This window comes from Aureobasidium subglaciale (assembly GCF_000721755.1).
Source record: "Aureobasidium subglaciale EXF-2481 unplaced genomic scaffold scaffold_7, whole genome shotgun sequence".
Lineage (NCBI taxonomy): Eukaryota > Fungi > Ascomycota > Dothideomycetes > Dothideales > Saccotheciaceae > Aureobasidium > Aureobasidium subglaciale.
The window spans coordinates 518,118-545,631 of NW_013566988.1; the positions used below are offsets into that span (position 1 = coordinate 518,118).

The 27,514-nt window shown below is 50.2% G+C and overlaps 6 protein-coding genes across 6 annotated transcripts; 3 read left to right on the plus strand and 3 right to left on the minus strand.

Annotated features, from left to right (window-relative positions):
- Positions 1 to 18: 18 nt before the first annotated feature.
- On the minus strand, positions 19 to 955 carry AUEXF2481DRAFT_641272 (uncharacterized protein). Its single transcript, XM_013489688.1, has one exon. The coding sequence runs from the start codon at positions 584 to 586 to the stop codon at positions 266 to 268; it is 321 nt and encodes a 106-aa protein (XP_013345142.1). The 5' UTR covers positions 587 to 955; the 3' UTR covers positions 19 to 265.
- Positions 956 to 9,529: 8,574 nt separating this feature from the next.
- On the plus strand, positions 9,530 to 11,336 carry AUEXF2481DRAFT_38776 (uncharacterized protein). Its single transcript, XM_013489512.1, has one exon. It carries the CDS (start codon positions 9,611 to 9,613, stop codon positions 11,027 to 11,029), a length of 1,419 nt encoding a protein of 472 aa, XP_013344966.1. The 5' UTR covers positions 9,530 to 9,610; the 3' UTR covers positions 11,030 to 11,336.
- A 5,119-nt stretch (positions 11,337 to 16,455) lies between these two features.
- Positions 16,456 to 17,674, minus strand: AUEXF2481DRAFT_38779 (uncharacterized protein). The gene is made up of 2 exons (XM_013489513.1): positions 16,837 to 17,674; positions 16,456 to 16,787 (listed from the first exon to the last, which is right to left on the minus strand). The coding sequence occupies exons 1-2, from the start codon at positions 17,541 to 17,543 to the stop codon at positions 16,526 to 16,528; spliced, it is 969 nt and encodes a 322-aa protein (XP_013344967.1). The 5' UTR covers positions 17,544 to 17,674; the 3' UTR covers positions 16,456 to 16,525.
- Positions 17,675 to 18,041: 367 nt separating this feature from the next.
- On the plus strand, positions 18,042 to 19,673 carry AUEXF2481DRAFT_38780 (uncharacterized protein). The gene is made up of 2 exons (XM_013489514.1): positions 18,042 to 18,682; positions 18,930 to 19,673. Exons 1-2 carry the CDS (start codon positions 18,477 to 18,479, stop codon positions 19,645 to 19,647), a joined length of 924 nt encoding a protein of 307 aa, XP_013344968.1. The 5' UTR covers positions 18,042 to 18,476; the 3' UTR covers positions 19,648 to 19,673.
- Positions 19,674 to 20,083: 410 nt separating this feature from the next.
- On the plus strand, positions 20,084 to 21,945 carry AUEXF2481DRAFT_87896 (glycoside hydrolase family 114 protein). The gene is made up of 3 exons (XM_013489627.1): positions 20,084 to 21,263; positions 21,328 to 21,490; positions 21,549 to 21,945. Exons 1-3 carry the CDS (start codon positions 20,565 to 20,567, stop codon positions 21,779 to 21,781), a joined length of 1,095 nt encoding a protein of 364 aa, XP_013345081.1. The 5' UTR covers positions 20,084 to 20,564; the 3' UTR covers positions 21,782 to 21,945.
- Positions 21,946 to 24,549: 2,604 nt separating this feature from the next.
- AUEXF2481DRAFT_46657 (uncharacterized protein) lies at positions 24,550 to 26,826 on the minus strand (the record flags this gene model as incomplete). The annotated part of the gene is made up of 2 exons (XM_013489565.1): positions 24,550 to 26,576; positions 26,802 to 26,826. 2 exons carry the CDS (start codon positions 26,824 to 26,826, stop codon positions 24,550 to 24,552), a joined length of 2,052 nt encoding a protein of 683 aa, XP_013345019.1.
- Positions 26,827 to 27,514: the final 688 nt, after the last annotated feature.

Sequence of the window (27,514 nt, forward strand, 5' to 3'; positions counted from 1 at the left end):
AGGGTGTGTTTTATGTGGTTCCAGCAAGCCGCTGTCGCGAGGGCGACCTCGGTGGCGGTATTGCCAACCTCATAAAGCCACCTTGCCCTCACCACCGCTACTTAGTCGGTATGAGTGTCGCCTTTCGTCGCTCGTCGTCCAAGCATCTTGCGCAACCCATTTCCCAGTGGCAGCACAAATGCTCAGACGACGACTGGGTCCTCCGTTAGGAGATTCTCGCTTTATCGGAAACTCTCGCTTCGTCCTCTCAGGCAACACGGAGGGCCTAGACGCAACCGAGTTTGATCTTCTCGACATCGAGATGGGTACTGGCGACCATGCTGGCATGGTTTTCTCCGATGACAATGGTTACGGCGGTCACGGCACACTCGAATACCACGAACCTGGTTACTACGAATATAGCCAGGAGCACATTTCTGCTCCTCCCGGCTATCAACACCTGCAGCCGTTCCGTGTTCCTGCTGTTTCTACTTCTCAGGATCAGACTACCGATTAAGTTGATACGAAGCACCCACTTGTAGTCCCCGCCGACAAGAACAAGAAGAGCAAGGCTGCAAAAACATCCAGAGGCGCAACTCTTGAGCATCCTCTTCAACGCCAACAAAGCGCAGAGGCTCGTGAAGCGACCTTGCTCTCCAAGCACTGCGATGCGATACAATGTTCGCGCGAGTACGTGCGCAGCGTTTTCAAGGGGCACAAGCAGGACAAGATGGACAGTATGGCTTCGGCCAAAGGCTTTCGACAAGGTTTCCCGTGCTCAGCATACAAGGCCAATGGAGCAATTCTGTCCTCCAAGCACCACAACAACAAACAAACTTGCGCGAGTACGTGCGCAGCGCATTCAGGGGGAGACAAGAGGCTCAAGGTGGCTTCGACCATAGGCTTTGGGCAAGGATTCATGCCTCCTTAGTACTCAAGACGCAGAGGTCTGTGAAGCGGCACTGCTCTACAAGGACAGCAAAGGGACGTGAAAGGCGCGCGAGTGCGTTCGCAGCGTAATTGGCGATGAGGATGACGGACAGGTGGTATATGGATACTCTCAAACATCAGAAAAATCAGCTTTCGAATCCCTACTCTCAACGACCATGCCAGTGACTCCTAAAAGCATCATGCCTTTTGATAGCTTCTGTAAATCACAGTATACTTGCGATGAGAGAGAAGGTAGTTTGATCATGGGAACCTCTCCGTGGTATCAAACAAACCTTTCAGACTTCCTCGACATGCTCGACAAAGCAGCAAATGGTTGTGCATTTGGACAACCTGGGAGAGAGCAGGTAAAGGCATCAAAGAGAGGACAAACAGCAAACATAGCAATCTCAGAATCATGACGGACGACGACATAATCATGAAGCTTTCGGTGACTATCGCACGTGACCTTGGACAGTTGAGAGGTATACATGTCAACGACGAAGGGTTGGACTTTCACTCTCGCCTATGTCGGGATAAAGCATCGTGGTTGTGTGACTTCCTCGTGGGTATCCTCCTACCAGATCAGGACTTCTCTACTGACGCCTGCAAGCTCATTGACTTAATTTGCTTTACAAGTGTAAACATGACAAGAAAGCCGAGACTTTCTCTGCTGCCGTCTACGTGAGCTTAGACTTGCTCGAGAGTACTCTTCACGAGTTTCCTTCGCTCCCTCGAAGGCCAAAGGGCTTGTCGCTAGCGTCTGATGCTGCGACGAGCATCGAGCATCTTCCAGCCACTGACTCTCTCAAGCCAGGTCGCTTACACAAGCGGGAAGCGTCTAGGCCACGTCGATTGACTCAGGGATGTCATCGCCGACCTGTTGTGCACATGCCGAGACAGTGGGGATGTAGTGAGCATCTGACTTGAGCTGCCTGCGTCGCCTCTCGTATCATCGCAATGCACCAGACGCACAACAACGCATTGCATCCGTCGCCATCGAGAGTCCTCTCATTCATCGACGATATTGAGGTAAGCATCGACTTCTCACTGACTGGCGTGTACGACGACACTTTGAACAGGCGCTTAATGGCTGGATCAGACCATGACTTTACGCCATCGTCTCTTCTGCTCCATCGAGTCTTGATGATTGCTCATCAGAACCGCTATGATCAGCGCTGATGCTGTGCGCAGACCAAACGCAATGAAGCATCTTCGCCGCCGCCGATGACATCTACTGACTTGGTGATGGCAGACTTGCATCACACCACCACCTATCATCGGCGCAAAATTTATCATCCAGGTACGTCGAGTCTTCTCCTTTTGCATACCATCCCCATGGCCATGATGCGCTCAGGCGACATGATTTGATTGTCGCTTTGCGCGCGTTGCAGGCCGAGATCAACTTTTGCTTATTAGGGTCCTTCCATGGGTCGAGTTCCATCTCATGTGGAGTACTCACAGTCGCTCTTGAGAAAGGTGCACTGATCTTCCAGGAAGACAACATTGCTGACCGGATCATAGACCGTTGCGCCTCTTTCTCTCACAAGAGTTTTCGGTGAGTCGATAGTCTTTTTGGTTTTGCCATAACTCCTCCCTCGGCGCAGAGTCTCGACACAGGTATGTCAAGTCTTTCCCTTCTGCACATCATACACAGGCCCACAATGCACTCGGATGGCAGATATCTACTGCCATTCCGAGCACTCCGCGGGCCAAGATCAACTCCTGCTGCAAGGGTTCTACCATGGGCCGGGTTCCATGTGATAGTACTGATATAAGCATACGTCCCCTTCATTGATAGCAGCGCTGAACATATGATTGTTATCAATGCTGACTTGGTGATAGATCTTCGCGCTTCGTTCTCGCGCAAGGCGTTTCGGTAAGTTGACAAGCTTTTCGCCCTATCACACCACTCCTTTACGGCTATGATGTGCTCAGGTGACCCTTTCCATGGTCACTCTGCCACTTGGAGCGTGTCGCCAGCCAAGATCAAACACCAGTGCTTCTTCGCTCAAGACCCATACCTTGCTCCTCTGGTCCTTCCCATGAGGCAGGTCGGGTCGAAGAGCATACATCCCTCAACACAACTTCGAAGTCATCTCAGACCCGAAGCCAGCGCTAATTTATAGCCAGATGTTTCGTTCTCGGCCGTCTTGATTGCTCGGTCAAGAAGGAGACTCGGTGAATTCCAAGTTTTCCGATGACATCAAAAGCTTCTTGCATGGCGGAGTAGGATGGGTGATCAATGATTGTAAGTTACTGTCCTTTCCCAGCAACTGCTGCAAGATGATCAAACTTCGTGGCGCACACGGCCAGTCAAACAAGAAAGACATTAGACAAGTTTCTCCGTCTCTTTCCTCGTGGCACCGGAGCCGCACTGCTTTTGACCAACACTCTGCATGATCAGGAAATGCGCTTCCTGCCGTTGCTCAGCTCGACAACGCAGCTCCAAGCTTTCGTCGCCAACACCACGTCGCGCCGCGCAATCGAGCCCCAGTGGAAGGTAGACGATCTTCCTCGAGCTTTGGTCCGTCGGACCGCGAGTATTGGCGAGGCATTGTGGCATGCCTGAGCCTTCTGTCCTCGATGGTAACATGATTACCGAAGCATCAAGTGGGCCCATTGTGCAGAGCGCGGCACAAACAAAGGCACGTTGTATCCCCTCTCAATCTCCGACATGCCCATGATGAAAACATCACTTCAGCTGCATCCGATCCCTGTCGCGGAGACATTGTTGAAGATAGAAGGCATTTGCGACGGTCTGGTCGCAATCTGAGTCATTCCAATTCATCCCGGCCAAGCAATGAAACACGTTAAGACCTGATGCTGACTTCTTCTCAACTCTTCTGATAAGGGGATCCAGAAAATGTTTGCGCTCTGGGAAGCATGTCATCAGACGGCTTCGAGCTCTGCGGCTTGCCAGTGTGTCTCAGCACATCTTCGGAGTTCGTACAAGTCACGCCAATCAAGTCGAAGGCTTGTTGAGAACGCCAGCTGCCAGCCCTCTCTTGCTAGCGGTGAGTTGTTTGTGTTGCCCTTCTGTGTTACACCTTGCCCATGATGATTTGAACGATAATATACGCTCCGAGCCCTGCCAATAAGTGGTAGCTGAGGACGCAATTGGCGCCGTAACGAAGTTGCGAGCCTGATGGCATATTCATCCGTCTTGATGATCTTGATTGACTTGTGAACAGCGCGCTTACTAACATATCGCAGACTTCTGTTCTGTAGCATGGAGCAACACCCGGCAAGTGACTTTTCCCCTTCTTTTCGCTGTCTTTCATGATGATCATCAAGCGTCGTTGTTCATCCGACCTCACTGAGGACAAAGCTCAAACAATCTGATCGAAAGAATCAGGACGATCTTGACCGCTACTGGTATCGTAAAAGCAATCGCTGACCAGTCTGCAATAGATGCCTTCTCCGCCGCTGCTCCAGCTGACAGCTGTTGAGTCAAGACCGCGCTACCGACATCCGAGAGCTGACGCTCAACAAAAGAGGAGGAGTAACACAACTGGAATCGAGCCGTCTGGATGATTTGAAGAAACGGCATGAAAGACAGAACAAGGCAAGGCAAAATACGCAGCTGGTTGTCTCAGCCAGGCCTTCTTGACTACTTGTTTGGAGCAGTTCGAGAGGGCTTGACAGCAAGCAACGGCACCTCTGATATCGAAATCGGGGCTCAAAGGTATGCCGAGCGTTGCTCCCTGCCCACCTCCTCGCCTGCATGATGAATCAAGAAAACTCGACTTGTCGTCTGATCGTTGATGAGATTCTTCGTCCAATGTCTGTTTGCCCTTGCATCAAAGCCGTGCGATACCGGTTCGAGAAGAAAGACATATGCTGACAGATATCTCCAAGACTCCCTGAGCTCCCAGGGCTACCGATTCCCCTGACAGGTCCATGAAGCGATCTTCGTTCCTTGCATGACAAGGCAAAAAACTCATCAACTTGAACCTAACGATGATTCTCCATCCATCGTATGCAGGTCTCAATTCGGTTCGACGTGCTCGAGTCTGAGCGGACGACGTGCTGATGATGCTCTGCGGGTCTTACATCTTGAACAGAAGCCAATAGGCAGTGGTGAGTCGGATTTTCTCCTTGCGCAACTTCTGGAGCCAGCGTGATGAATGCGCACATCTATCTTCTCAGTTTGACTTTGTGGATGAGAACGACAAGCGCCTCTCGGCAGCACTGACTGGCTTCCCTTCTATACGCCCTGCCGAAAGATTCAGGTGAATCCATACTGATATGTTCCCGCAGTACACTCGGCTATACTGCTTGAAACTCTCCAAGGTAGCAAGCACTCGATAAACGGAAAATGCCTCTCAAGGTCGGTCCATGCCAATCTACACACCTTTGAGAATGGCAATGATGAACTTAATGTTTCTTGTTCTTTGATTGACTCCGTGGATGACATTCAAAAATGCCGTAAGGCATTTCTGAGCCAAAGCCATTCATTCTGTTGCACGATTGATCGAATAAAGAGCTCCACTAACTTCTGGCATGCTGCAGGTGGGGCGGCGACCGCTGTCGGCAACTCGAGGCGGGAAACGATTTGCTCCTCGCAGCCTGAATTGCGGTCGATATTGACATTTCAGCAGAACAGTAAGCAGGAGCATCTCTTCTCTCTTTGTGTGCAAGATGAACAAAGAGGAACAGTTCATCCTCCGATGCAAGGATGAGAACAATACCTCCATAACAGAGATTTGGGTCATTGATGAAATCGAGAGACACGTTCATCTAGATAAAAAGGCCATCTCTGACGGAGAGTTTGCAGAGAGCTTCGTCGAAAGGAGCGCGACGGCTCCTGGAAAGTCTCTGGTACGAAGGTCGAGTTCAAGGTCGCATCTAGTCCTCGCAAACAAGGAGTCGTTCTTTCAGCAAAGAGCGCAAACTTGTCACCAGTAAGTTCAGCATCCTCATGTCTCAAGTGATGAGGCTGTCGTGATGATATCAAAACACAACTACACATGATCTTCTGATAATCATGATGGCTAAAAAGACACAATTCTGAACAGCCTCGCCTTCTTCTTACACTGGCCTATCTCGATAGTAAACGGAAGCTGACATTGAATTTTCGAGATAGGATACGAGCATGACTTTCCAGTCCTCGGACGGAACATAGCAGGTGAGAAGCGATACAGAGCTGGGAGGCAGTGTAGCACATCGCTGGAAACAAGATGGAATGCTGACTTGTACGTCGTAGGAGAGTGGTTGGGACTCGCTGTCTCGAGTGCTGACAGCGCGATTCACCGTTGTGTCAGTACTTTACAGTCCGAGGTCAGTCGCGTAACACGTTTTAGTTGCTGCCCGTATGTTGCGATGATGAGAAATTCGACAGTTGTGAGCGAGATCACTCGTCACCAAGATCAGTGGGAGTCGGCTCATCTCCCCGCGCAAGAAGCTGGTCTTGAGTGGATCGTGATGGGCAAGAAAGAAAAGCAAACGCCTGAGCAACGCATGCGAGGCGACAACTTCTGATTCAGATCCGGAGAACATGTGCTGACACCTGCGATACAGATTGTGTTGTCAATCAGTCCCGCCAAGGATTGAGTGGATGATTGTCCGTCTGCACTGACTCGTCGCAGGATTGTCCGTCTGCACTGACTCGTCGCAGGATTGTCAGTATCAATGATGCTTACCAATCGAGTAAGTTCATCTGCTCCTGGTTTGCTTCCGACCATACGTGATGAGAGCCAGAATCTGCCGAGCCTGGAGCACCTCTGGTAGTTTCCCGAAAGGTCTGGCTTCATAGCGAAAATTGTAGTCATTTTGATCGACAGTGATCACCCTTCAAGTTTCTCCAAAGCATGAGTCGACATTTTGCTGACTGCTCGGGTATCAGAGAATGCGGCATTGAATGAGCGAAGGAGGAGGCGGCAGGCGATAGATTGGACCACCGGTAAGCAATCTAACCTTTTCCTCGGCCTAGTTCCAAAGATTGTATGATGAAAAGAACGAACATTGCCCAGGCTCAAGGACTTTCGGCTGGTTACCGAAAGGTCTGGCTCCATGGCAGATACCAGTTCTGGGTCTGAAATCTTGCTCCTCTCGACTCTAAATCTTCCAGACAGACGGTATTGGATCTGCGCTGACAATCCATCGATACAGGGGTCTTGCAGAGCTTTGGTCGGTACTAAGCGACGGTCGGACTTGGTGAGCAAAGCGATGATGATCTATGCAGATACTATTGTCCAGGCGGCAGGATTCGTTCTTAGATCTGAATGCCCATGAGAGACCCTCCCGATCTGAGCTTTACAAAACAATGAGGTGAGTTGGAAGCTGAGAGACGTGAGCAAGCGTTCGCAACATGGAATCCTGGCTGACTGGCGTCGATAGTCTTTCTTCTGGTTAGCCAGAGCCAATGCTCTTGACAAGCCGCGGAAGGTGGTTTGTGAAGGAGCAGGAAGACGTGGGCGCTGAGTTGATCGGTACCGTGTCGCGATAAGACTGTCCTGCCAGCTCTTTCCAAATGGCTAGGCAGTGGTGACAGCTCCCAAGCACACCTGCTCCAAGAATGGAAGCAGCGTTTCACAGCCTTCGTGCGTTGAGCCGAGCACAAGGTTACTTGATAACTTGCGAGGTGTAAGGAACACTTCGACAATTGTAGATGGCTGTGCACAAGAATCCTTCCAGGACGTTGAATCTGAATGACATGTCTCCGACAACTACTCCAGGCGCTGCTCTCAAAACCTCGCATGAACCTGTATACAGCAGATTTGGAAGGGCAGAGGCTCGAATCGGCGACCAGCCAATCCTGTGCCTCCTTTGCAGCAACAAGCGCAAAGAGAGTTGGACGTTGCTACGTCTCTGACCTGCAGGAAGGTAGGCATGTGTCCGAGCCAGAGCGCGCAACCGCTAGGCCACCGAAATGGTTGGGCGGTCACACCTCCAACAGAGAACTCGGCCACTCGGTAGTACTCAGTTGCGCGCTAGGGCCGTACAGTTTTTTCACTTGAACTTTTCATGCTGACGGGATCGGACAGCAGATTCGAAGAGTACCGGAGCTGGCTCGTCATCATGGTCGTGAAGAAACATCCGGCCAAAGTCCAAAGAGGTGCAAAACGATTCGGCAGCAAAGTCGATAACAGGAAACACAAGAGCGGAGGTGACACGATGTTTTCGAATGTCTACCATCACTCGAGAGGCTGAATTGTGCGGAAACTCTACTTCCTCTGCCCAGATTGGGTCAATGATCAACATCGTCTACCAAAATGCGGTGAACTCAGCGGCTGATGATATTGAATACACAAAGAAACTTGAATCTAGAGAAGTCACAAGTAAGGTCGAGTACAACTCCGCTGCCGAGAATGAAGATGCGGATTTGTCGTTGATCAGACGAGCCAGCTGGGCGCCGAGAGCTTCCTCAAAGAGGGCGTGAGCAGAATGCCATAACCAAATGCTTCGCGACATGTTATATCGTCAACGTGCGGGATCTGGTAGAGATTGACGAACAGCGCATTGACTTCCTACGGAGTCCTTGAAGGTCGGCTGAGCTTTACAAGATCGAGGCAGACGACCGGAACGTTCGCTCGATATTTGGCCGGAGGGGGCCAACAGTAGGTAATGATACCGTGGTGAGTTGCGGGGGATTTTTGGCTTCCAGGTACTCATCGGAGACTGCAGGATCATTCAACTGGAATCTCTCGTCGTTGGCGTCCAGGCGCGGTCGCGCTGACGAAATCTTGGTGCAAACCCGACTGGAAACGACTAGATTAGTAGCCGGTCGTGATGCGGACGCCATTTTTTGGCCATCGTCGTAGGCTGAGTGAGTCGTGGGGCCCTCGAGATGATTGCCGTTGAGCAACATTCCAATGGAAATGGTGGGGTGGCAAAGGATCTGATGGTCAGTTGCTGGTGCAGCAGCTTCAAGAAGATTTGCGCGCGGCAGCACAGACAGCTGGTGCGCACAGCGAGTTGTCACACCAGACTTGATGAATAGCTTTCAAGGCTGAGTGGATCTCAAGTCTGCAAGATCTTTCCTGTCATGCTTGCAGAAGCAAAGAGCGTTGGCGACGTGGAGCGGACGCGAAGGGTATGCTCAAGCGCAGAGCCATTACGCGGATAGTTGCTGGAGTGTGACTACGAGCAAGCGCCGTTCCGCATCATCGCACTGCTCGCGTTTGCCATCAAGACAAACCGCAACATGATTGACACTCGGATACCGACGGTAGAGAATTTGATGAGAGGTGGATACTCAGCAGATTTGACACTTCTCGATTAGGTCCCTCCGAACTCGCAGCTACGGTATGAAGAAGGAGCGACGTGCGGAGATGAAGGAAAGAAGGAGCATGGTCTCGCAAGACCGACACAGGCCGTTCGACAAGACCGAGATGACCATGTCGAAAGCCGAAGTGGATGATGACCAAAGCGATAAGATGGAGACGAAAATTGGTGGAGAGAGTTTCTGCATACGATCTGGGCTCATGGTGCGACAGTAAACTCTAACCGAGCAGAATCCGCGCGATACTACTTTTGGTATAGCGTGGTCTGGAGAACAAAGCAACTCCAACTTTCTCTTATCAACGTCAAGGCTCAAAGCCGAAGCTAGCCGCTGGTAAGTGAACAAGGTCAACAGCGGCTCAATACTCGAGGCAATCGGTATTAAAGGCACATTGCCCTCGACTGTCATCAAACCCTTCCAAGTGAACTTATCAACCCATATCGATCCACCTCAGGAGACATTACACACAACAACAACATGTCTTCTCTCAAGCTGCGCTCCAGCGTGGCTCGCCGCCTGGATGGCCGCGTCGCTACTCCCTTCCTGATGTCTGCCAGACACATTCACAGCACCCCTTCGGAACAGCATAGTATGACCGCTCCTCAGGTGGCTACTCTCCCCAGCCGCATTCCTGGATCCAAAACCACCAAGGCCAATAAGACTCCTGCTCTCTCCGTTCTCCCCCTTTCCATGGTGTTGAGAACTTACATGATCACCTCCATCTCATGCAAGCCTGCACTTCTTTCCGTCTGTTTCAAGGCTCTTACTGCCATGCTTCACGCCAAGGGTCCGATCTTTAATGTCGAGCGCAACCCTCTGCTGAAGTTCCTGCTCAGAGAGACTTTCTACAAGCAGTTCTGCGGCGGTGAGACAAAGGCCGAAGTTCGCGCTACTCGCGCTCAGTTGCAGGGCCTTGGTTACTCCGGCGTCATCTTCGAGTACGCCCGTGAGGTTCTCTCTGACATTCCCTCGAGCGACACAGCTGGCGATGTCGAGATGTGGAGACAGGGCCTTCTCGACACCGTCGAGGCTGCTCAGCCCGGCGACATCATCGGCCTCAAGTGGTCTGGTATGGGCGGCTACGCCATGCAGCTTCTCAAGCAGGGCAAGCAGCCCATTGATATTATGGAGAAGGCCATGAAGGAGATCTGCGACGCTGCATCCGCAAAGCGCGTCGCTCTCGTGCCCTCTGCTGAAGAAACTACCACTAACCCCATGATTGACGCCTGGACCTTGAACTTGCAGAAGATCTACAACAAGCCTGATAACATCGTTCTTTACAACACCTACCAATGCTACCTCAAGGGCGCACCTGCTTCTCTCTCCCAGCACCTCCACATGGCCAAGACTGAAGGTTTCACTCTCGGTGTCAAGCTCGTCCGTGGCGCTTACCTGCACTCTGAACCCCGCGAGAAGATCTGGGACACCATCCAGGACACACACCGCGCCTACGACGGCATGGCCGAGGCAGTCCTTACCCGCAGCTACAACAACATCGTCAAGCCCGTCTCTTCCGATGATGGTGTCTTCCTCCGCAACGTCGGTCTTGTCCTCGCAACTCACAACGCCGACTCCGTTCGCAAGGCCCAAGCAATCCGCACCAACCAGCTCCGCTCCGGCGAAGAGAGAGTCCCCTGCGCCTACGCTCAACTCCAGGGTATGGCCGACGAGGTCAGCTGCGAACTTATCAGCGCCACTCAAGCCAAGCCTGAGGAGATGGTTGACATTCCCCGCGCCTACAAGTTGACTGCTTGGGGCTCGATGACCGACTGCCTCAACTACCTTCTTCGTCGCGCTGCTGAGAACAAGGATGCCGCCACCCGCACTGTCGAGAGCAGAGATGCTATGCGCGGCGAGATCTGGCGTCGCATGAAGGCCACTTTCGGTAAGGCTTAAGCGTTCCTCTCTCGGACGCTCACACCCGAACACTTTTCAACTTTCGCGATGATGATAATGACGTTGGCAAAAACATGGCAACTGGATAGCGATGATGATTTTCCTTTACCCTACAACAAGCATTACAAAGGCGTTTTCAGCGATGGACTGGAGTTACCTCCCTGGATGGGATGATTCCCTTTTTCTTTTTCGGTTCTTTGTGCTCATAGATGCTGCTTTTACACCATCAGGGCAACCCCTTTAGCGATACCAAATACCCACTTCAAGCAGAATTGAAGATGCAATACAAACCCTATTCAAGACATAAAGACTCCTTCCTAGTCCTCAAGACTACCTATAAGCTCCTATCTCTCCATGATCACTGACAATTAGATCTCTCCAACCGAAAATCAGTTCGGCATGAACACATCCGCGCCAAACGACCGCAAAGCCGAAAGATCCGCTCAGTCTCGGTTCTTGACGACCCACCGACTCCAGCCGCGCAAAGCCGACTCGAGCCGAGACTAACCGACAGCCAAGTCCAGGCGGCATTCTTGCGACGACATGAATCGTCATTTCGAGAGCGTGACCTTGTGATGCTGACCTCAAGGCGTTACAGGATTTGATCAGGTGCGACTTGATATCGCATGGGTATGGCGGCCTTGGGACGGCTAAACTTGAGATCATGTCGGATTTCGGCAGTCAGCGCCTCGCCAATGCGAAGGAGCTGCGGACTTTCACGATCGCAATACCTTCGATATCGATGTTATTCGCAGCAGCAATTCACCAAGTCGATATCTAGGCAACAAAATCCACAGCAGCTAACGCTTGAGATGTCTTTGCTGACTTCGGGTAGGATCAGTACAGTTGTTGCCAGTTTTGCCGTACCAGGGACGTCTTGCACTTACGGCCAGCATTACAAAAGACGGCATCGACAATATCGATCTATATCGCTCGCCGTAACGTGAAGTACTACACGACTGATGGAGCTGGATGCAACCGTCCAGTATTCGTCTACTGTGCAGTTAATATACGTTAGAACTGACATCAACCATGCGCATCGCTAAGGGCAACACCCTGCTTCCAATTGTCCATCCCTCGGACAAGTCACAGGACCAGCTTACCGACCTCCAGCCGAGCTCGCGTCTGTCTCCTTCTTCCTTCCTGCTACGGTCGAAGAAAACAGCATTGGATTGAATTATCTCCAAGAAAAACATCACGTTGATCATGACTTATATGTGAATGCTTGTGCGATATGTCATACTAGATTCACTTCTAGTTCAAGAAAATCGCCAAACGATAGGTCAGAAGCGAATGGGGACAGGATTAAGGAGATTCAGTACAGAGCCGCCGAATCTAAAAGCGCTTGTGCACCAGGAGTGGCTCACTCATGAACTACAGCATGCTCCCAAACCTCTTGCAGATGCAACACGCCAGAAGGAGCAAAGTTTACATCTGCCATCTTGTTGTGTCAGGCCACTAATAAGTGTGATACAGAGGTCATATTCGAGCATCTCGTAAAGACAACACTCCGGCCGCCACACGACCACAAAGCACACTTACTCGAGTATGCCAAGTTCAGAGTCAGCACTGATGTCAGATGAGGAGGGTGTCAGGTCCACGAATCAAAGTCCGAGAAGCTCCTTGTGTAGTTGCCATGTACGATATATCATTATTGTCCTTCGACCAACGAGCTTCAGAAGCTGATCATGGGACGTGAATATGATGTTCAGATACAGTGACCTGTCATCCTACGTCGACAGTACGGTATGGCACAGACCTGTGCTCGAGTTTGTTCTACTGAACTTAAGCTGTCGTGTAGTGCGACTAAGCTGAAAAGTCTTCTCGTGCAGTTGTCAGCTTGGACGATATCTCTCAACTATACTTGGGTGGAACGAATTGATAAGATCAGCCAACGCGGTTGCACTTCATACCACCAAACTATCATTGCAAGTCGAGCTTGGTAGATTATAGAGGCTATGACTTCAGCACAGTACAATAAACGAGGGCTTCATAGCCTTTCCCGCTTTGACAACATGAATCTTAGTCTTGGTCGAGCGAGTACACCTTACGATATCTGTATGGAGCCATGATATGCAGACGATTGTCAGATTTCGGAGTGTATAGTCTGATGGGTGTGAAATCTCTCGGTATGTTGGCTTGTTTTTGTATAGGAACAGCGAAAGCAAAGTGGTGGTGAGATGAATGAGAAGAGGTAGATAGATCCATGAGAGGGAAACGAAACAACAGAACAACAATGCGAGAAGCTCACTCAGCGACGGCGGGCCCAAAACGCCGACTGTGAGCATCGAGGGTGAGAGCACATATTCCAGCGGAGTTGCAGACCAAATGTCTTGTGTGTTGTAAGGGCTAGCTTCTCGATTGTGAGGGCTGTCTTGAAACACATGCGACATTTGGGCTTGGGTCCTGCTTCAAGTCTCGGCTTGTCCAAAATCACTTTTTGCACTTCTTGAGGACGTTCACCTTCTTTTCTTGGTTCAGTCTAGGTATTCGTCACGTCTTATTCTTGCGTAAGTTCTATCACGTTTTTTCAGCTCCGCCACACATCGCTCATGGTCTGCTGTAGAGAAGCAAAGTCTTGTCATCACTCACTACAAGGTCGTCACGAGGTATTCGCTACATCACTTATATCCAAGAGAACTAAGTCGACCTTCGATTCCAAGGTCATTACGCGTAGTCAAGCCCAACCTTCGAGCCTGAAGTCTTCATCACTGCGTCTGCGACGTCGCGACAGCACCCAAAACGAACACTCTCTCACACCGATCTCGATACAAACTCCGCTATCTCGACCATCCAAAACAGCATCTTTATATCTCAACTTCAAGCACTCGACTACACAATGCCTCGCAACGCCACTAGGATGGATCTGATGATGATTTGGTGGAAGACTCGTCAGGAGAACGCAAGTAAGCCGGAGCAAACCAACGAGAAGGTTGAGCAAAAGGAAGAGGTCGTTGCCGGTGAGCGGCCATTCGCGCACACATGACCGAACTCATCTGACATGATCCTAGCCCCCGAATCCAACAAGAGACCCGCATATGACCAGATGGACTCCGGTGGAAAGAGACAGAAGATTGAGACAAAAGTGAGTCTTGAGATCGACTGTCATCACTATGTGAGCAACAACGTTGACCATCTGCCCGAGACACAGAAGGTTCAAGAGTCTTTACATTACATATCAGTCAACATAAGACCTCCTTCTTGTTTCATCTTTCTCCTCACTGCAGAATCTTATGACTCTATTGTGTCTCCCACCGAGTATGAGACTTGTCAGGGCCAGGATCTCTTTTCTTAGACTAACGCCACCGGTACTCCAGCAGAAATCGTCCATCCTTGCTCACCAGACCAAAGTAAGCTCCATCGAGTATATATATTGGAAGCTCGTAGCATGCAACACCTTTCTCTCTTCTAACACTACCAAGATAGAAGTTGTAGGACCTTGTGGCTGCCTTCTTTAATTACGTTTGATAGCTGACCGATCGCATGTGCCGGTGGGAGGAGGTCGATCGATGAACGCAACGGGTCGATGACTCGTAGGCTTCCCGAACGGACTTCGCTGTGAGGTCAAGGGTGAACTTCAGACGTACGTTGGCCGGGAGAAGGTACACGCATGGTGGTTTACCGACCCCTTAATTCGCTCTCTCCACATGTTTACGGAGGTAGATCTGTGACACTTAATGGCAGGTCTGCACTGGGTAGCATCTTGCACAACAATTCTTGGCTTGACATTGCGGTAGAAGCAGTCCTGGTTTGGGTTGTGCGTCTATATGTATGGACTCGGGACTCCTCAAACTTCAAATCTTCGTATGTGTGCCATGAGTGGGGACCGCTATGCTTGATGAGTAGGTCCAATGATCTCCACATAACGATTGTCGAGAACACCTTGAAGGCGCTGGAAAGACCCACTTCGTATACAAATATCGTACTAGTCTCCGGAGCATCTTAGTATACTTCGTAAGCATGATTGACTAAACCAATCATCAATTTGATATCGTACACAAGGCATGTGAGATATACCGGCGACCGGGATCGAATTTGTAGAAGCTGGAGAAGTAGTCACCTCGTCCCACAGGATGAGATATTGTTTGACACGTAAAGTCTTTCCTGGGAGAAGCTACGAGAACAATATAAGTAATAGTTGGGGTAGTGGAATAGTCTCAATCCAAAACCTCCTACGCATCAGGAAAAGACGGACCTGTCGAGATGAACTACAAGCGAGCAGAACGATCAGTTTATCTGATCTCGCCGTCATCATACCGCTGGAGCAAAGAGGCGGGTCGGTTAACCAAGTTTGGTGTCTGTGCTCCTCCACAAGCCCGAGACTGGAGGGTGATGGAGCGAAATAATGAGATTGCTATAGTCTGCGTCGTCGACCTGCGGTCATTCTCGGTCGCACTTTCACAATGTGACTGGCCGCAAGGTGAAGTCTACGGCGCCGAAAGTACGAGCACAGGTCAATGAAGCCAGATCAACCACATGGATCTTCGAGAGCAAGTAAGCATTTTTGAGGCGACAGCTGTGGTAAACGGTTGCAGCTTCACAGACCTGCTTGGTTGCCTGTGTCTGAGGGTGTAAAAAGTGTCGATTGATGGAAACATCTGCAGCACCCTAGTAGGGAGACTCAGAGCTTTTGGAGATCGATCTTCTTCTGCAGCAGTCTTGGGGAAGTTCCACTACCCGCAGAGTGTGTATTTATACTGACTTAGGTACGGCTGATTTCTTGCTATTAGAACTCCAACTTTTGTGTCAGTATCAAGCATTGACTCTTCGCTAGCCGCCACGCAGGCGAGGATGGTCTCAAGATTGTGTCTGCTTGTCAACGAGACATAGCTTGCATTCAAAACAAGATGGTGATACTGCCAGCACAAGCCTGCAGCGGTAGCCGAGGGCGAATTCGGAATCTTGCCGAAACATGGAATTTGCGCCAATCCCACTTGGACGACTTACCAACAATAGCTCGAACACTGTCAATCAACGACCGCGCGAGGTTCACCGGAGCTTCAGCACTGGCCAGTGCCACCCTAGAGGAAGCGTAGAAGAGTATCAGGCCGAAGAGTCCAGAGTATGCACCATCGCCGCATGAGAAGAGCGTCTGAAGATATCTGACAAAGAGAGAGCTGGTGAGATCCGTCACTTTGCTTGCAAAATTTTGCCGCCTGATATTGGCAGTCGTCCTAGCATGAGACCATTGTCATGAACATGTTCTTTTGTTCTCGAGCTCAATTCGGCAGTCTGAGGCCAAACTCTTGACCCGCTGACCAGAGGCGGCGAGTAGTGTTCATAAGCGTTCTAGTCACATCAAATTGTGTTCCGAACTGCTGGCAAGCTCAGTGTTCGAGAGTGCTTCGCGCAGCTGGAGAATGAAGGGAAGATTGCTAGTGCTGTGAGGAAGCGAAATGATGGGTATATTACGGAAGCTGGTGTCAAAATGTACCAAACAGAGCATCAACCAAAAGATGACCGAAAGAAAAGTACGAAAAGGCAGAAAATCACAGATCATGATTCTGTGGTCAGAAAATTGCCGACAGCCTCGATAAAAGCGTCTGTCTCTTCCAAGTGCGGACAGTGACTGCTCTCGGGGAAACGAACCCACTTCACTTTGCCAGGAATTTCTCGGAAGAATGGCTCCATGGTGATATCCTGAGCTTCATCGTTTATGCCGTTGATAAGTAACGTAGGCACACTGATTTTGTGAAGTTCGGACGTGATGTCCCAGCCTTTGAGAGAGCCTATGACGTTGAACTCGGAAGGTCCGTTCCTGGGCTTATGTTAGCTGAGCTCGTGAGTGCTTCAACACCTGCACTCACATTGTCATATAGACTGTGTCATCTTCCTTGACTTGGTTCAAGGTCTGCATGAGTTCATCGGGGAAGGGTACGACACGACAGACGTGTCTTTCGTAAAATGTCATCATGGCCGTTTCGTACTCTTCCGAGTCTGTGGTACCCTCTTCCTCGCATCGTGTCAAAGTTTCTTGAATGTCCTTGGGAAGTTCTTTTCGTAGTTGGTCCGCTACTTCGACCCAAGTGATCAAGCTCGCAGGTGAGTTGGCAATTATCAGACGATACAAGCCAGTCGGCCGTTTTGTTGCATACAGAGCTCCAAGCATGCCACCCCAACTCTGGCCGAACAGATCAAACTTCTTGATGCCGAGGTACGACAGCAGATTTTCCAGCTCCTCAATGAACAAGTCGGAAGTCCAGAAGTCAGTATCCCCTTTTCTATCACGCAGATGTGTTGAGTTTCCACAACCAATCTGGTCGTATAAGATGACTGGTCGAGAATAGGGTGCCGATGATAAGTGAGCACAAGGTAGGATGTAGTTGTGAGCCATGCCAGGTCCACCATGCAAGCAGATCAAAGGAGTCACATTCTCGGACAGCTCTCCGTACAAAGCAAACCACGTCTCGGCCTCGATGTCAGTTCCCGGGACCTTGAAGGCGACTTTGGCAGTTTTCGAGGGTTGAGGAAGAGTCTTTGGCACTTTTGCCGCGGTACCGGCGGGGGATCCCATTGTTTGGAGAGGGTGATGTTCGATTGTGAGGATTTTCTATCAGAGAAAGTGACAGATGCCAAGCTGGTTTTATAGAAGTTCAAAATCGATTTCGAGTCAGGACGAACGTGATGGGCACAGGTTGTTGTTGTATTCACTCCAGGCAGCGATCAGCACTTGGACAGAAGTAGAAGGTAAAGAACGGCAGCCGTCGTCAGCTCTCGAGCCGTTTGGTGAGGCAGAAGGGGAACATGGTGTTTGTACATGGCCGATGTCGGAGATAGAGTCATGGCATAATAGATGAGGTTGAGGGAGGGAGTAGCAGTCTTGACGGCATGTTTTGGGTATCTTTGGCGTTGCGGCCGGAGACAGAAAAGGTTGACGGACGAATCTGGCTTGTGGAAGAGATGAGCTGCCTAATTAGGAAAGCGCCGGCTTGGCGGATGAGGTCGCGTTTCGGAAGCGCTTTTCTTTCGCAACTTCCGTGGCAGCGAGCTCGACTCTCCTCCAATCCCATCACACAAGCGCGCCTTCCCCGACTGTTCATCACACACTCGCTTGCTATTCCCGGCGATTGACCTGACGCATCTGGTAAGTGTCCATCTCTCGCTTCACACGCGCACCTTCCTCTACAAGCAACACGACAATCACATGATGAGTTTAAACCTAATTGGAGCTGTCCTATCTCTTCGGAGACTGAGGAGACAACTCATTACCATATACGCAAACATCTGAAACACTCCGTCCCTTCAACCCTCTATACCAATCACGCGCCTGCCATAACGACGTCAGTCAGACTAACGCGTCTCAGCACTCTATTAGCATTCACAAGATCCGTTGCACCTTCCCGAAGAGTCTGCGCACGCGTCTCAGCCATAGCAACGTGACACGTCGCTGAGCGCCTATCTCGCATTTCCACGTCCTCGTTCTCTTCGCATAGCACATCACACAAGCATGTCTGCCGACCCTCGGAGAAGAGCGGCGCCTGCACAATCAGCTCCTCCGCCGCCACCTCCACCTCCTCCGCCTGCAGAGGCACAGCCAGACTCGACAGTCCAAGGCTTGGATGGCGCAAATGACAAAGACACGGCTCAACAAGCGAGGGCAGAAGATGGCTACAAGCTGCGCTTCTGCACCGTGTGCGCCAGTAACAACAACAGGTATGTGAAGTTGTGTGATGTCGTCTACCATATCTCCATCTATCGTCGTGCCATGCAAAATGATGCGCCGTCGAATTGTCTTCTCTCCTCTCTGCCTAAACGTATATATTCGTCGAAATACAAAGCCTCTGCTTGTTCCATCGTCTCCTTTGCCTCGTCACCACCATGACGCTGTCCATCTTCCCACGCACCAAGCACCAAGCACCAAGCACCAAGCACCAAGCACCGTACTAATACGGTCATGCAGATCGATGGAGGCTCATCTTCGCCTTGCTGCCAGCGACCAGAAGTATCCCACAATCTCCTTTGGCACCGGCTCGCTAGTCCGTTTGCCCGGCCCCTCGATCACACAACCAAACATCTACAACTTCAACAACACATCCTACGACAGTATGTATCGCGAGCTCGAAAGCAAAGACGCTCGCCTATACCGCGCCAATGGCATTCTGCCTATGCTAGACCGCAACAGAAACATCAAATGGGGTCCTGAACGCTGGCAAGATTGGAAGGTCGGATACCCAAGAGTCGGCAAGAGATATGCCAATGCTCCCATCCCTGGCGATCCTGTCTACACGACCGACATGGGCTCTCAAGGCACAGAATCAGGAACAGTCGACATCGTCATAACCTGCGAAGACCGCTGTTGGGAAGCCGTTGTTGATGACTTGCTGTCAAGAGGAAGTCCACTCAACCGCCCTGTGCACGTCTTCAACGTTGACATTAAGGATAATCACGAAGAAGCGCTGGTAGGAGGAAGAGCAATTCTGGAGCTTGCAGATGAGTTGAACGCTGCTGCACAAGACGAAAGAAAGATACACGCCGAGAAGACGGGCAGCACAGAAGCCTTTGACTCTGCCACCGGAGGCTCAAGAGATGGCTTCGACGCCAGAGTGCCCATCATCCTCGGCGAGTGGCAGGAACGATGGCCTCATCTCCCTGCTCTGTGGACCTTGGCCTGGTTCTAGAGTGGAAAATAATACTACATTGACCGACGCGTAGACCATGCAGAAGTAGCTCTTGCCAAAGTACCATTATACCCATTACAATACCATCTTGCTTCACATAAAGCATACAAGATTGAGCAAACTGAATGTCGAGCACCCTTCGAACCACAGGCTGTGATCTTGTGAATCTTCTACATTATGATTGTCTCGATGTTGAGGGTATCGTGATGATGATCGATTTTTCCCTGTGCTAAATATTGCGTTTTTCACTCCCATCAACCACATCATCGGATGACCATGAGCTGTGGAAAGGCACAGTTGTTTCTCGAATTTAGAAAGCTGGCGAAGATAGTCATGAGGGAGGTTGATTGTTGATAGAGTGGGCGGGACAAGATTATGTACTTTGTCGTCAGACGTCAATATTTCCCCCACCTCATTCTTCTTCTTCTTTATCGCTGCACAAAAGACACCTCAATGCAGTCGCCTTTAACAGGATACAGGTCCCTATAAACAGCTGACAGATTAGAAGAAACTCGAGCCCGAGTCAAGATCGAGACAGAAAGCGGGGCGAAGACACGAGGTGACGAAGGTGCCATCGCGTCGCAGCTTCCTCCGAACAACATGCTCCGCACTTGACGATACCCTAGGATGATTTTCGTGAACGATGATGAAAGGCCAGTCTGGAAGGCTCGATTTCGTCACTCCATTGGACCTGCCAAAACAGCCTCCAGGCTTGGACATTGTAAGTTTGAGATTCACGTGTAGCCGTCGAGGCTGTGGACAAAACAAAACCTCATCGACGAGCACGCTTCACGCATTCCAGTCATCGTCATCTCTGCATCTCAAAATTTTCTCTTTGCTGCCTTCGACAACCCGTCATTGCATCTGATTCACTGCTCGACTGTCTTGCCCTTGTGTTCAAATACTTGGATTGAAGCATGGAAGAAGCTCACAAGGTGCACTCGCAATCTCCCCTCTACAGCGACGAAAAGGCACAATCACCACGCAAAATCTCGTCGTTTCGTCGACACAGATACCGCACACTCGGCGCTGTGGCGACCACTATTGCTATACTAGGCATCACCCTTGGTGTAGGGCTCGGTGTTGGACTCACCAACTCCGGAGATGCCCCATCATCCACTTCCACCGTAACCTCGGACAAGCGCTCTAGTCCTCCCATTGCGACTGCATCACAAGGATTGAGCTGTCAAGCTGGGAGTTTGAGTCTTCTTGGTGGCCTCAATGTTGTGGCCAACACGACCCCGCTATGGCAACCTCTGCCTGGTACACCCTGGCAGATCGTTCTCAATAGCCCTATCGATGCGTCTCGATCTCTCACACCGGCTTTGTCTGTCTACGATATCGACATGTATGGCAACTCAGCTTTGACCATACAGCAGATGCATCTCCAAGGGATCAAGGTCATTTGCTACTTCTCAGCCGGCAGCTGGGAGATCTACAGACCAGACGCCGGCATGTTCCCACCGCAGGATATCGGAAATGACTTACACGGCTGGCCTGGTGAACGATGGCTGAACACTGAGAGTAAAGCTGTGAGAGATATCATGGCGAACAGGATCAAGCTGGCAGCTGAAAAAGGCTGCGACGCTGTCGATCCGGACAATGTGGATGGCTTTGTGAGTCTTGAACCCTTTTCGCACCATCATTCCCATCTCGAAATCACTTCTGACTACTTCGCAGGGAACCGACACAGGATTTCCGCTCACCTCAGGCACCGCCTTGAACTACCTTTCCTTCCTGTCTTTGACAGCTGCATCCTACAACATGGCCATCGGTCTCAAGAACGCCGGTGAGATTGCCGCTAATGCCACCTGCATGGTCGAGTTCGCTATCATCGAGTCATGTGAGCAACACATTCATACTTCCTCACGCCCGACTTCCGCTAATCTTCTCCTTCCCAGGTATCGCCAATGGCGAATGCGACATCTACCAGAACTTCATAGCGGCCGGTAAACCAGTGTTCCAGATCGAGTATCCATTCGGTGCACCCACCAGAGTCAGCAAGCAAGATCTAGCGAAGTCATGTAAGATCAAGGGTAACGAGGGATACTCGGAAGTCATCAAGGGTAAAGAGCTGGGTGGGTGGGTTGAATACTGTGATGGTACTATCTTCAATACCGCGACCTATGGATGAGTAGTAGCAGGTAGGGAAGGCACTTAAAGTTGGAAACGGAGCTCTATGTAGTACTTGGATGAGACATGAATTCATCTGGAGTTCTTGTTCAGACGTTCCATATATATTTCGACTTTCTATCTGAACTAGACGATGTTTCTCAAAGGGTCAAGAAAGATGCAGGCATCTTATCAGGACAAGAGATAGAGACAACAGGTCCGTGGATCTCTGCTTCCATTCGCTTTCGTAATGACAGTGGAAGATGTGGATGTCTAGTGTCACAATCTCAGTGTCTGGGAGTAACTAACTAATACTCACTGACCTATCAGTCTTCTTCCCCTTGTTATCTCGGTCTATATCTTACAACAACGAAGCTATGTCGCTGTTGTGATGGTACAGATCTCTCTCGAATACAACGAAAATTCTGGCAGCTTGGTAGAGCTATCATGTACTTCACAATCTTACTAGACCATACCTATAATAATTTCTGAGCTGAGATCCAGCCACCCCTGGCACACGAGGATCATATTCTCAGCCTCAATTTCTTTGCAAATATAAGTAGTGACCGCGTGCTGACGTTGGAGATCCTCTAGCTTGTTACTGTAAAGAGGTCAATAGTAAGATACATGTGGCTCTAGAGATTGCGCAAGTGGTACACACTCCCCTGTTCCTCACTGGAGTCACGTTACTGAAGGGAGATTCGATGTCTTATCGCTCTTCATTGGTAGTTTCTAGATCTCGAGTGTATGCTAACAGAGGAAGATAGGCCTTTGAATCTACTTGAGACTTCCCAAGCTCCTTGCATTTGAGTCTTAATACTATGGAGCTTACGTATACCTGTTGACAAGAGCTCGATGTGATGCTGAAGGGCTCGAAGTTGTCGTCTGACCTGTCCCATTCTTATAAAGGTTCAGGGCTGACGGGACTGTGCCCTTACTGTCACTTTCTTGACAACATTCGAGATTCTCCATCCCTACTGAGGTGGGGACATGTTTGTATTCCTGATGAACGGTCAAGCTTCCGCAAGTACATGTATAACTACTCCAGGCAACATGCACAGCTGATACACTCGATATGCTCTAAACATTAGATACACTCCATAGCGTCTTGAGAGGCATGGTGACTTACAGCCCTCATGGTGTGAGGTTTTGAATTGATTCTTTATTCATTCCTCTGTCTGTCCGTGATTACGTATAAGTATCTCAACCAGCCCGTATGATGATAGATATCAAGACCCCATCTATTCTGTCAGCACGTACTCAAGGATTCGAATTGTGCTTCTAAGACGACCGTCAGGATTGTCACCAACAGTTGACGACCACAGGTCCGTGAGCTCGACTCGAGATCAGTAGCTCCACAAGCAGCTTACAATGTTTCCTCTCTGCTTTACTGATACATGCTATGGCAGTTCGTGCGGTAGGTGCTTGAATCGGGGAGTCATGGACCTGGTCATCTCCGTGTGCTGGTGTCAGCCTTGGGTGATATGATGTTGACAACTAGGGCATCGTCTGTCAGGATGTACCCGAAGAAAAACAGAATGAGATGGTTCGCATAGTAGTAGTCTCTTTTCCACAGAGGTTATGGTAACCACAAGGATATGTGTTAAGGGACTTCGGGAGATTTCTTGGTGGGCAATCCTGTATGAAAAGCGTATCGGAATCTCCACCGGAATCATCAAAACGATGCAAGGAGAGTAGAGGAGACTCAGATTGTCACATTTGTAAATCTGGCGTACGGCTGCTGCGACTTGTAATTAAGTCAGATACTGTCACCCTGCCTTATCAGATTTGTCTTGGGCGAGTTCCAGCGTCCTCTCACGACTTCCCATCTTATCGGACATCTCAAATATCAAGCTCCTCTCAGCCGTAGGCGACTTGAGATCACAGTCCACATTAGTTGCGGTTTCAATTTTGGTCATATCCCCACTTCCTCGTTCCCAAGAAGTCTCCACAACTTGTCCAACTCCATATCTCCATCTATCAAAAGCATCTCCTTACGGCCGCTACATCACGAAGATTTTCCCATCCAGCCTTGTCTCGTCCTACCCCTCACACCCTCGTAGCCATCAAGCCGAAGTCATCTCCAATAAGCCTTTTCGGAGTTGAGCAAGTTTCCGAAACGTCCCTCATTCGAGGTCTGTGCTTTAGGAAATCGCTTCCGTACATCTTGTTCCTTTAGAGTGGACATCTGACAAGCAGGCAATGCGGCTGCTACAGGTGCATAATGCACTTGTAAGCGAGGCGATGCGATGAAAGTAAGCTTGATGGTAAGATTGATCTAGGAACTCTAAGTTTCGGATCATGCCATGCCCGAATACAGATGCAGAGTCGATGACGAGTCTTGACTATCTTCCAGTGGGGAGCAAAAGTCTAGGTATGGATGAGTTGATGTTGTGGACCGTAGCTGTACGGCCGCTTCCACCGCTGATCGCAGAGCGGTAACAACCGAGTCGGGTGACAATAAAGCGTCGGACGAGACTCCACAAGGCAGTGACAACGACATCTGAATTGCTAATCTTTGGCCGCAGCAGAAGACAAGACCGACAAGTTCAGCTTGGCATTGGCAACTGAGTGTTTCTTTGAAAGTACGATATTGAAGTAGGCACAATTGTGATGGCCGGGAAGCTGTACTCTTACTGACACGGAAGCGAGACATTCGCTTTCTATTCATGCTACATCTTACAAGCGTTTGGGCACCTGGATCATCAAATAAACATTATAACTTGTTTTTTATCTTCATTTCGCGCCAAGCTTTGGTGAGCGTGCCGGTGCTGATTGCCCACCCTCGTCTTACAGTAGCGACACCGGCGATGACAAGGTCAAGGTAACAGGACTACCGGTCAACGGCACCCAAATGACCAAAGGATCGGTTCCAAGCAATTCTCTGACAAGTCCAGGAGCATTGCTGACAACACCACCAGGCAGCGTGACCGGGATGGGAGCAGAGCAACTGTTTCCATCCGCAGTGACCGTGACCGACATGATGCTCTTGCTGTCAGGAGAATGTTTATAGCTCAAGGCTGGATTGCACTGGTCGCGAGCCATGCGATTCCTGAAGTCGACAGCAATATCATCGTGTTTGAGAGACACGATGGGCCAGTTCGTGAGACGCGACATCTCCTGTGTGACCACTTCGGTCCAAATCTGAATTAGTGAGAATTGACCGGTGATAGAGCCAATAGTAGTGCTGTTGGCATCTGCGTTTCGGAGATTGGCCTGATGGAACATGAAAGGATCATGGTGAAGCCCCATCAGGTGGCGCACGTTGGTCGTGCGAGCGTCGTTGAGAAGTTGAGGGAAGCCACCCTTGCCGCCTGAAGTTTGTACCCATTCGCCTGTAGTACAGTCAGGCAGATCGCAGTTGAAGAATATGGTGGTCGCCCAGCGGGGAATAATTTCGAGTCCATCATATCCATTACTAGTCACAGTACTTATTAAGGGCCAGAACTCGTTCTGCTGATTCATCAATACGGCCCTGGTGTTGTCACCGACCGCCGAATTGATGCCATTGACCATCCAAGCCCTGATAGCATCGCCGTTGTGCATGCCTGTGATTGCAGGAGGGATGAGACCATTAGGCGACCACCTCGCGGCTTGGTTGATTCCTGTGACGTTGGCCCATGCTTGATTGAATGTGATCTCTCGGTACGTGTCATTATATGTCGCATTGTTCAAAGACTCGTGTGTGAATGTATGCGAGACGTGTGCGAACGCGTTCATATTTTCCGGAGTAGACAGCCACCTGTAAAGCGGGTCAATCAGAGAGCAAGCCTTGCTCCAGCTGTAGGTTGTTGGTGTTGTAGGCCAGATGTCAGCACCTGTGCCTAGAGGCTTCTGGTATTCGAGTGGAGTTGAAGACATATCACCAGTGTAGATGATAGCAGGGTCAGGTTGACAAGTCGTTGTGTTTTCAAAAGTGATTCCAGCAACAATGTTGCCGTTTCCGTTATGACCGAGCTCCATGAAGTAATTCGAGCCAGCAGGCAGTCTTGAGTTCAGCTGAGGCATCCAGTCCTTGATCGCTTGCAAATCTGCCGCTCTCAGTCGGAACAGCGCGTTGGAAGGTGAATAGAGGGCTGTGTTGAGATGGACATCGTCAACTTGAGTGCTTAGGTGTATGCGACGATATCCCATTGTCAAACCACGAGTCAACCACGCAATATAGGCGTGCTGAAGGTAGTTCGAGGTCAGTGCCCAGTTTGTAGCCCAACTCGAAAACCAGACCATCTCTTGACGTCTTCCAACTTGGTGGATGACTGCTGCAGAACTAGAGTTTGCGAACGTGCCGTCAGAGCTTGCTGCAAGACCGGCGACCTCCCATGTTGTGTTTGGATTGGTGATGGTAGCTGGATAGTGCCAGATACCTTGTGTACTGATAGTAGCACCTTGCTTCAGGTTTGCTGATGGGAAGCCACTAGTGTTGGTCAGGCTCAGAAGTTGCTCTACACCAGCTCCGCAGCATCCAGCACCGGGGATTGTAGGAACGACATCATAGTCGGGTCCAGGGTAGACATCAATACGGACCATTCGGGCTCCAAAAGCCTCCTGATATGCATATATTGTCTGGAATTGAGCGGCTGTCAGAGCACTTGCCCAGTTGTTCCCACCGTAGTCGTAGGAGACTTCACCAAGGATGATGAAGCCACCATAATTTCCTTGCGTCGCGGAAACATTTAGTGTTGGCAGAGTGATACCAGCTTGTGGTACAAGCTGAAGCTGGAAGGGAATGCCATAGCCTGAGAGACCTGACGTTGCGGAGTAAGACGAGGGTAGATCGCGAGCGAATATCAAGATCGTGCTGGCAACCGTCTGCCCTCCTGTTGAATTGCCAAACTGAGCATTAGCGATATTTGACAGCGTAGATATGAGCAGTAGAACAGTGCTTGTGAAGCCTGGCATGGCAGAGCTGCCAGAAATTGGGCGACGCATACTTGCAGGAAGTCTGAGGAATCTTCACACTCAGATGTTGGTAGACGAGCTGTTTTGTTCTCGTCAACGACTGAGACTTCGGACACATGTTGAGAGGCAAGCTAGAAGCTTACTGGTCCACGAAGATCCGTCAGACATTATTACTGCCCCTCCTTGGACCATGACGGCTTTACAGCCTCTCAAAGTCCCTCTTGGGTTACGGCGCCGTCCCAGAATCGCAAGTTCGATGTGGACTCGACCACGTGCTCTCAATCAAGGCCCCATATCATGGACGTGCACTGATCAGCTTGACTTTTGCTCCGTGAAGACTTTGAAGATAGCGCACATGGGCAAAGTCGCAACTGCATCTCCGGTATGTGAAATTGCTGGACTGGCATGCGAGAGGCATGTCCAAATAAGAGACTCCTGTGCTGACTTAATGCGGTACAGCGTTCCAGGTTTTGTCGTTACAGTATGTCCTCTCGCCCGAAATCAAGTAAGCGCCTTCAGGGCACAATTCAACCGCCAAATCTCTTGAGGCCATTATTGCATGAGGATACCGAAGACTAGCTAGCAATGTTGAGACGGCTAATCCGCATGATGCGGTCAGTATCACGACAAGTATCGCCAGAAGCAGGACGATGGAAAGCTGAATACGCAAGAAGTAGCTCACAAACGGAGCTTTGAGTGTTGGAGAAGAAGTCAAGTTGGTTTGTGGGTGGGGAAGCTTGGAGTCAAGCATTAAGTTTGTGCAGCGAATTGTGTACAGCGCAATATATTATGCGATCATTATACAGAATTAAACAATACATTGAAAGAAATTGAGTCTTGGTCTCGGTACAAAATC

Bases quoted from the DNA above. Each gene is read 5' to 3' on its own strand.
- AUEXF2481DRAFT_641272 (XM_013489688.1), bottom strand. From the start codon at position 586: ATGCTCAAGAGTTGCGCCTCTGGATGTTTTTGCAGCCTTGCTCTTCTT.
- AUEXF2481DRAFT_38776 (XM_013489512.1), top strand. From the start codon at position 9,611: ATGTCTTCTCTCAAGCTGCGCTCCAGCGTGGCTCGCCGCCTGGATGGC.
- AUEXF2481DRAFT_38779 (XM_013489513.1), bottom strand. From the start codon at position 17,543: ATGGGATCCCCCGCCGGTACCGCGGCAAAAGTGCCAAAGACTCTTCCT. The intron at 16,788-16,836 runs GTGAGTGCAGGT...ACATAAGCCCAG, and splicing joins GACACAGTCTATATGACAAT to GAACGGACCTTCCGAGTTCA.
- AUEXF2481DRAFT_38780 (XM_013489514.1), top strand. From the start codon at position 18,477: ATGTCTGCCGACCCTCGGAGAAGAGCGGCGCCTGCACAATCAGCTCCT. The intron at 18,683-18,929 runs GTATGTGAAGTT...ACGGTCATGCAG, and splicing joins TGCGCCAGTAACAACAACAG to ATCGATGGAGGCTCATCTTC.
- AUEXF2481DRAFT_87896 (XM_013489627.1), top strand. From the start codon at position 20,565: ATGGAAGAAGCTCACAAGGTGCACTCGCAATCTCCCCTCTACAGCGAC. The intron at 21,264-21,327 runs GTGAGTCTTGAA...ACTACTTCGCAG, and splicing joins CGGACAATGTGGATGGCTTT to GGAACCGACACAGGATTTCC. The intron at 21,491-21,548 runs GTGAGCAACACA...TCTCCTTCCCAG, and splicing joins GTTCGCTATCATCGAGTCAT to GTATCGCCAATGGCGAATGC.